The 10,037-nt window shown below is 30.5% G+C and overlaps 1 protein-coding gene across 2 annotated transcripts; it reads right to left on the reverse strand.

Moving 5' to 3' along the window:
- Positions 1-4,119: 4,119 nt before the first annotated feature.
- On the reverse strand, positions 4,120-5,926 carry LOC109809431 (dof zinc finger protein 1). Of its 2 annotated transcripts, none has more exons than XM_020372742.2 (2): positions 5,769-5,926; positions 4,120-5,279 (listed from the first exon to the last, which is right to left on the reverse strand). In XM_020372742.2, exons 1-2 carry the CDS (start codon positions 5,790-5,792, stop codon positions 4,440-4,442), a joined length of 864 nt encoding a protein of 287 aa, XP_020228331.2. In that variant the 5' UTR covers positions 5,793-5,926; the 3' UTR covers positions 4,120-4,439. The 2 variants fall into 2 exon arrangements, with proteins under 2 accessions (XP_020228331.2, XP_020228332.2); XM_020372743.2 differs by lacking the exon at positions 5,769-5,926 and adding an exon at positions 5,402-5,762.
- Between the last annotated feature and the right edge of the window lie 4,111 nt (positions 5,927-10,037).

The following is a 10,037-nucleotide window of genomic DNA, read 5'->3' on the forward strand; positions in this document are numbered from 1 at the left end:
GTCATTCTAATTTATACATAAAGAACACTTTTAAAAAAAGTAATATTAAATTTTAATTAATTAGTGGAATTTAATTTATTGGTAAGTGATGCACAACTTGAAATGTTATATATATATATATATATATATATATATATATATATATATATATATATATATATATATATATATATATAATTTTAAAAGGTTTTACCAAGTAAGGAGATAAAATCCATGTTTGTTGCATCAAATAAAATCACAAACAGTGGAAAGAGGGAAAGTTCCTCTCAACTTAGCAACAAGGATTTTTTGCAATATTGTGCCACCCAAAATTATTTAATGGAAAATTTTATAGCCACTAGAAAAGTGAGGACTCAAGCTATCATAGACACACTCATATCTAAAGCTCAAAATACTAATATCTATCAATTAAAGTAGTCTAAATTTTATTTTTATAATTGTTTTTAATATTCTAAAAATTAATTCGATAAAATTTGATAATGTTAATCCACAGATTATTAACATGAGAGTCTTGCTCCAAATTTTATATTCTAATTTATAATTATAATATAGAAGTAGATAATTGAGAATCTAAACACATGGATACGTTCTCATTTGAATAATTTAGGAGGCAAGTTTAAGAAGGATTTCATGTTCGAGGACAATGATATTATATTGATAGGAATGCAAAGTTAATTCCAACTCATGACTAGGCCTACTCCTTATTAATTTGTGTGTCGCACACAATAGTCCAAAATGGAGACTCAGTGCGCAGAGTTGAGATTCCATCCCCAGTTCTTCTGAGTGCTACCAACGAAATTTCAAAATATCTGTAGGGCAATGCTGCTTCAATATTCAAACTTCTGTCAATGACCGAACACTTAATATATATGAGGTGATATTCATTTCATATTTTATTTTATTAATTTAAATTGATGGATAATTATAAAACTGTTTTATATATTGATTTGAATTAATAAAATAAAATAAAATATTAAATAATTTTAATTTTTTTTTAAATTTGTAAACTTTATTTATATCTTAAGAATTTTAAATTTAATGGTTGGATCGTTGAAATTTGATATAAAACATGAGTTATTGAACAGAGTAAATTTAGGTAAATTTATTGTTGAAGTAAATAGATATCTCTTCTCATATATATATATAAGACAGGGATCCACTTACTCCAAATATATGTTCAAAAGTCCATGTTATTCATAAATTTCAAATGAATTTGTTATTTGATTGAGGTTTAAAGATTAAGCATGAAACCTTAGGCGGTTCCTAGGTGGATTAGATGTGTGGCTATCTTCTATTTTTTTTTATTACTGTTGTAATGAAGTATTTACGGATGAAAGTAGTGACTAATATTCGTTAAAGACCATGAGCGCATACAATATAAGTGTTATCCTTTTAATATAGTCTATTTCATATCTAAAGTTAGGGTTCAAATCCTAAATAACTTAATTTAAAGATACAAGTTATTACTATTTGTGTCAACTAATGTTGATAATTATCTTCAGTTACGAAAATGAATGACTGACTTGAAGCATATATGTGTGCATAAAGTAGAAGAAAATTAATGTGAATGCATAATGATTTTCTCAATTTTAACCTAGGGAGAATTTCAATCCTCCTAGCATGTACACTTTTTTATTAAAATCAAGACACCTAATGTAAAATTAATTAAATCTTTTATTTAAAAAATGGTTAAAAATAAGGGAAGAAACTATGAAATTGAGAATACTAATTGTTCCGGTTTGGAAAACATACTAAAGATTATCTAGTAGTAATCCAAAATGAGAACATTCAAAAGTGTTGTGTGTTTTCCTTTGTCCTTAAAATGAGGGTTTTATACCCAACTATTATGCCTTCATGGGCCTTGGAATTTTGTGAGAATTTACCTAATAGTGATCGAGTATTATGTTTTGGTGCTCAATTATGATTATTAATGAATATATTTTGTATTAGATACATTTCTTTAGTTGGATTGATGATGATATTTCCCACAAGTAGGGGCATGATATTGGGTAACTCAATGCGACAATCTTCTCTGTGAAATGCTAGGAGGGTACACTTCTAAGTATACTCTCAACAAAATGTTGAGATGATACACTTCTTTGTGAAAGGTATATAAATGTTGAGTCTAAGTATACCCTTGACGAAATGTTGAGAGGATCCACTTCTAAGCATACTATCGGCCTAATGTCAAGAGGGTAAACTAACTATTAAAGGAATAATTATTACATAAAAAAATTAAATAAAAAAAAAGTTGTTCTTAAGGCACAGCCTCATCACAGGTCATGAACACGACGGTTATAGCTATCTACAAGGCTATAATAATAAGGTAGCTACAATCGTTGATATATATGAAGTAACATCGTGAATCGGCCCAACGTTGTATATATCTTCACCAGCATCTTTCATAGAGTAAATTCGGGAAACAAGGGTGTAACAATCATTTATATTTTCCAATGGAGGGAATTCAATTCGATTTTGCAACACATAAATTTAAACAAAGCAGCTAGCTAGCCCATTCTTTCTTGTGTCTTGACATAAAATTGTTGCCATATGTAGCCAAACAAATTGCTCGGAGGCGATCCCAAAGGTGTACATTTCTTAACATGATTTCGCTAGAAAAATGAATGATCACCTGCTTCCACATATATGGTCCCGCACCTACGTGAATAATTACCCTTTCTGTCCTTAATGTTAGGACCTGTCTAGTACGTAGAAACCCTAATGTAAAAAGGTCATCATTGGAGAGAAGCCATGGGTTGAAACTTTAAAGGATCCATATATCCAATTCTCTCCGTATCATTTAGTCATATGGAATGAGAATTTCCCTGGTAGATGAATAAAAAATCATGCTTTTACCAAACCCTAAAAATAGGAAACTCGTTCTTCTAGGATCTTAAATATATGTAGTACCGACGCAAATCCAAATGAATGATAGTACATTCTATAGATACTCTTACACAACAACAAAAAATTATCTAGTTAAATTGTTAGTGGATGTTTTGTGGAGTAGATCATATATGACCGAGTTTGGCAAGAAAGTGATTCCCCGTGACCATGTTAGATTATAATATATAGATAGATATTCATATGCTTAACACGTTAGAGCCGAGTAAAGGCACCATCGATTAATATTCACCAAGGGTGCATTATTATATTATTATTCGATAAAGTGAACAAGGTCTATATATATCTCTACATGGAGGACACAGACCCAGTGGAGGATAATATTCTTGCACGGTTACCAAGAGGAATGTTTGTAGGACCCTCCACTGGAAAAGGAAGAGACCAGAGTCAAGCTCCAGTTTCTTTGGCTTTCAATATAAGAAAAGGAAAAGGCCATGTGGGGGATATAATAAAATCAAATAATAATAATGTTCACACATTAGACCAAAGTGACTGAACCAAGCTTCAACATGGAAAACATGGGAGCCAACTTTGAATGAAAATGAAAATTCTAAGTTGCATTTAGCTCAAATATAATTAAGAAAAACCCCACTTGAGTCGATCATTGACAAAATCAATAACGTTTTAAAGAAGAAAAAAAGAGTTAGTGTTTGTGTCATATTATTTCCAAAGGGCTAGTTAGCTAGCTGAGTATTAATTCATGGATGGTACCTACCGATGTATTATTACTGTCATGTTATAGATAGATTCTATTTGGTTGCTTCGTGAATACTGAATACTGAGCAGATGGAAGAAACTGAAATACGAAGCGGTACTGTTAAGATCTGACACTTCTGATCGGTTGGCAAGCAAAAAGAAAGGAAAAGAGAGGTAAAAAAAAAGAGAGTGAGACCACTTTTGCTGTAAAGGATTTGACAGCCATCATTCCAACTCACTTTATGTTTATATAAATCCCAGTTTAGAATTTACAAATACAAACACTAAAAACTAGTTATTTGGTGCACTAACTTGTTAAATGCCCTTATTATTAGCCTAAACCAATTATGCTTAAAAGGGGCATTAAATTTGAAGGTTGTGCATGACCGACCAAACTCTCTTGGTACCTGACAATGGTATTGATGGGAATCCTTTCCTTGCTGTGGTAGCAGCAAACCGTGCGCGAAGATCCTGCTAAAGCCTCAAGAATAAGCTTTATTCTCACGAGAAAGAACAATATTGAAAAATCAGTGTTGAGATTATATATGATATAGGTTATGGACTTGAAGCTCCTCATGCTTACTTAACCTAAATAAATGAAAGGTAGCTTCAAAATACAGCCACATTCTTCGGGACCAAAAGCCAAAAATAAAAGTGGACTAGGAAAGCAAAAGACCAAAAATATTTGAAATGGATTAAAAAGAAGCAAACCAGAAGCCTTGTACCCTATTTTGTTAGTGGTTCTGATCACTCCAAACACAACCACACTCCCCCATTAAGAAAAGAAAAAAATAAAAGGCTAAAACAACAACCCTTGTTCTTCTTTTTCTCTCTACTATCTACCATGATCCTCCACCTAACATGCCATTCCAATACCCAGTTGAATCCCCTTGACTTCTATTGTGCTGATCAAACTCATTAGTGTTTGGAACCTGCTGCTTCAAATCCTCCACAGGAAACAAGATCCTTGCACCACCAGTAGGACCCTCTTGAATTCCTTGAAGGCTCCCATAACCATTTTCAAACCCCTCAAGGCTGAAGTTAAGGCCGTGTGGTGGCTTAAAATCTTGCAAAGGATACCCAGTTGAATTATTATACATTGGCATGAAGGAGTTCAAGCCCCTAGAGGAAGCAACAATCCCAGTTTTGAGAAGCTCCATGGCAGACAACTGAGATGATGATGATGTTGCTGAGGTGGGGTTTTGATTTTGAAGACCCTTGTCCAATTCAGTGCTGTAAGGAACCTCAATGAACTTGGAAACAGTGGCATAGTCCTCAACTGGTGGATATGCCAAGTTTAGGTCTTGCCCTTGGTGGATCTTAGGGTCCTGAGAAGCAGATTGAGGGAAATTTAGTGCTGTAAGATCATGAAGCTTCTTTGTTGGTGCTGACGGTGGTGGTGGGGGTGCTGATGGGGTTGATGTTGATCTCTTGTTCTTTCTAGAGCCACCACCCACAGGAACGTTTCTGAGTGATCCTCCCTCAGTCCAATACCTTCTACATGTCTTGCAAAAGTACCTAGGCTGAGAGAGGCTATAGTTATTGTAGTAGCAGAATTTGGTGTTGGTGGAATTGCACCTTGGACAGTTCAAAGCTTGATCCTTCTGAGGCCTTGCCCTTCTCTCCAACATGGGAGGAGCCTTTGAACCTTCCATAGGTGGCTTAACCACTCCAATCCCCTGAAAAAATATCCAAATTTCAACACAATAAAAACAAAAGAACAGCAAAAGGCCATAATAACTGAATTCAAAACCCTTAGAAAGAGGAAACAAACAAACAAACAAGGTGTTTTTATTATTACACTTTGAGGGATTATGTTACAAGAGCTAGCAGCGATACAAACAAATATGTTAACTTTTTCTTGGGTCCTTTATCCTTTATCAGATGGTGGAAAGGAAAAAAATGGGAAAAAGAAAGCAGCAGTACTTTCAGTAGCAGAAAAAAATAAATGAGGGAAAGATCTTAAAAAGACAGCAACAAAAATTGAATTTTTATCAGAAAAAGTTGGGGATAAAGTGAAACTCCCCTCCCTAGAACTAACAATATATTCAAAATAATTTCCAAAGTTGAAAACTTAATAATCTAAATTATGGTTGAAAATCACAACACAACACCCAGCAGAGATTTTCATGATTATATGGAAAGAAAACAGAAAAAGTTCTGTATACCTGTGCCCACTGAGCTGTGTCCATGGATTTAAGAAGAGAATGGGAAAAAGGAAAAGCTATGAGTCCTGAGAGAAAGAAAAGAACACCACTTTTCTAGATGAGTGTTAAAAGCGTGTAAAGCTTTCAGAGTTGAGATGTAGCACTAGTGGTGGTTCCATCCATGTGCTACCTATATTACACATCAAAGGGTACCATTGTCTTTTGAAACCCCTTTGATTAATAGCTCTAATTTTTTAACAATTATATTTCATTTTTATCCACTCATACTTTATGTTTTTATTTTCTCCTTCTTTTCTATGCCCATTTTACACTCCACAGAGCATGTGAAAATGTCATTTTTCTTTGATTAATCACCATGTCATGTATGATGACACGTACGGCAAATTTGTGTACATGGCATGTAAGCTTACTGATAAAGCATGTAACATAAGTCAACAATATTCTTCGTAGGTGTCTTTTTTAAGAAGCACATAAGAATTAGTCGGTTGATGTATACTTTTAAGACCAGAGTAGGAGAATGATTCCTCATCCTACTTTTTTTCTCATCGTGCACCCCCTCACTGAAAATAATAATAATAAATAATAATAATAATAATAATAATAATAATAATAATAATATTTTCGGAAATATGCTTGCACGTGAGATAGGATGCAACACATTACTATTTTTTTGTTAAGAGCTTTGGAAAAAATAGACAAGTTATGTCATTAATCGGAAACTAAAATATGGCACTTCAAAAATAATTTATCCATAAAAAAATTACAATGTCAACAATGAGAGATCTAATCAGTCTTTCACGAAATTTAATAATAGTTAAGAATAATTCCACTGTTAAGATGATTTAATTATTCACATTAATCATTTGATTTAATTTGATCAAATGTTTACCTCTATTACCGACTTATAACTTTCTGCATAAACAGAAGGGTTTCAAACAAATATTAAATTGACTATGTCCCCTTGAATAAACATCTCTCCAAGATCATTTTTTTATATGGTTTAGAATTATCATTGTTCCAAATTTCAATTAATTTTTATATAATATGTAATTAAATAATAATTTTTTTTGCAAATTAAATTTTTTTAATTAGATGTATAATTAAAAATGACTGTAACTAAATAGTAATTTCTCTCTACCGACAACAAGGGGTTTGGTACAAATGTATTTACGCGCTCGTAAAGCATATATAGTTATTATGACCACTAAAATTTGATAAAAGAAAGTCGAGTTGAATTAATTCATTAAAATTTAAATGATCATATTAGGGATTTAGTTCAGTTGTGAGAAATGTGTGTGACTCGTTAGAAAATTTTGTTACTGAATTTGATTTTTATAGATGAGAAAAAAATTATATGGTTATACGTGTACACATGCAGAATGTACAATGAATAATTTATTGATGGACTATGTGGCATATCTTAAGGAGACTTCCATAAAAAGAATTCGGAGATTTATGTATGTGTAATTCAGAATAATTTAAAGAAAATAATCAAAATTGTCTAAATCAATTACTTTTTAGTAGTTGATCATTAAAAAATTTAAAATTAAGCGTACGTGTTTTGACTTGAATAGTGATTAGATGAATGATCTTATAAAAGTTTCTTAAAAAATTGGATAAAAGATGCTGAAAACTTGTTACACATAACATTTATATATTAAATGTGATTTTTACACTATTTTTTTTTATCTGATGCACTTTTATTTTATTGTGTAAAATATTAGATAATCTTATTGTAGCGGAGCCAAATTTTATATAAAAAGATACATCCTGCTTAATTTTGTGAGACCAAAAAATATTTTATACTTGAGTTAAATATATCATTAGTTCTTGAAAATATCATATTTTTATTATAATTTTTTTACATTTTTTATTTATTTTTAGTTTCTATATAATTAAGAATGCAATATAGTTTTATTCCTTTACTATACATAAATTTAATCTTTAGTAACAGACTCAAACTAATTTTACTTAATATAAACCTAAAAATAATATTTGATATAAAATAACTAAATAATTCTAATATTATTAACATGTTGGTCTGAGAGTGAGTTTTTAGAGAGGAAAGAAATATTTGAATAAAAATAGGTAAAAAAAAATAGACTAAATTTAATTATAGTTTAAAAATGGATGAAATATAGAGAAGAAAGAAATAAAAAAAATAATTCAATTTTTTAATATAGTAAAAATTGTTGTGGGATAAATATGTGTCAATCAAATGTGAATTTTTTAATCAATTATCACTTTCTGACTGTTTTCAAACCGGTGATATGTGTTTAAAAAATTAAAGAAATTAATTATAGCAATTTTTGACTCCCAAAATTATAAAAGAAATTATTAAATTAATATCTATTTTGTAGTAGTTTTAAAGTCATTAGTAAAAAATCGCTATCAAATGTGACTACGGCGATTCTTCTATGCCATTTTTGTGCATCGTAGAAATAAAAAGGTGTGGATTTACACTTTTTTATTTCTTACTTGGTATCAATGTTTTAAAAAATCAATTTGGACCGACAGGTTTTTTTTTAATTAGTGAATTAATACATGTGAAACTTAAATTATTTTTATATTATATTATTAACTTTAGATTGTATATTTAATAATATATACATATATATATATATATATATATTACTTTGTGATATCAAAATTATAAATATTATATATATATATTATTTATATTTTTAATTTATATTAATTTATACAATTTTATATACAATTTTTTCATGTACTTTTATATATAAATTAGAAATAAAAATAATTTTAAATAAGATAAAATTAAAATTTATATATGATATAAATATTAAAACTTATAAATATAAAACCTATGTAATATGTTATTTTAAAAAATAATAATAGGAAGTAGATCATACAATTTAATTAGTGATTTCTTGATTCAATCTTTTATTCTGTAACTTGGTACTCTAACCTGTTTAATGATTGAAAAAAATTATGTTTGGCATAACTCCATTCAACCAAATTACATTGACTTTTTATTTCTCACCTATTTTTTATTTATCTATTTTATTTTTTCACTATTTTTCGTGTATCAAAGGCAAGAGTGGTACCGACTTAATCTCTTTACATAAAATATAAAGATTGAGTCTTGTATATACAAAAGAAAGTGATTAAAAAAATAAAAATAGCTATCCAAATTCACCATCTGAATTCTCGAATAAAAATTAATATGGACTTACATGGTTAGCAAAAATAATTATAATATTTTCTGTAACAAACTCATACTTTTACGATACGCACGTAAACTCTACTAAAATCGCATATGGGATTTGATTGTTGTCCTTGATTAAAAAAGTAGTCTTTTATAATAATAAATAAATAAATAAACAAATAAAACAAACCAACGTGAACGCTTTTCATGACGTGGGGTCTGACTTGAATAATTTTTCATTTTGTTATAAATTGTTGGAAGGTAAGGTAATGTAAAAGGAGATAGGGGAATGATTTAGATAGGGATGGTAAAATGGGTCTTGGCTTGCGAGCCAAGGTCAATTCGTAATTGGCCTGATAAAAATTAGTAGGATGGACTTATCATTTCAGTCTGTCAACCTGTCAAGTCTGTTCTGTCAAGCCCGTTAACCTAACGAGCCAAATAGCGGGTTGACCCGTTGTAACAACTTGTCATGGTTTCTACATTTAGTGGAATTCCATTATTACTAACAAATTAAGAAAAATATTAAGTTGGATAACTCATAGATACAAGGATAGGTAAGAAAAAATAACTAAGTTTCTGTATACAAAATAGAACACCATATATGTATAGTCATCCTAAAAATAATATTCTCTAATGCCGGTCAAGCACAAACAAAATTGTTACCCAAAATGGTAACTCTAACACGAGGATCAAACTCCCCGTCTCGCAGCGGTCACCTCAACTCTAAGTTATCCCTGACCTGCTCCTATACCAAGTATGATCATTGCAGTCCCACCACATGGAAACAGAAGGGTAAGCTAGAGTTCAAAAATTAATCATACAAGTACAGAACAATAATCTATACTACACAATCATCCAACTATCAATCATATTCATAGAGTCACACCATACACTCTATCCAATACTACTCATGCATAAAATACAATCCACCAATCATGAAGCCAAACACCACACACTTCATCATATTAACAATCATGCAATAAATTCATCTCATGACAGATATCAATGCATATCAATCATCTAATGCGTCGTCACGCGTACACCTAGGAGATCTCCCTAACAAGAAAGCAGTATAAGTGACATCCCAGCCTACCGAA

Source organism: Cajanus cajan, chromosome 6, assembly GCF_000230855.2.
Source record: "Cajanus cajan strain Asha chromosome 6, NIPB_CcT2T_4, whole genome shotgun sequence".
NCBI lineage: Eukaryota > Viridiplantae > Streptophyta > Magnoliopsida > Fabales > Fabaceae > Cajanus > Cajanus cajan.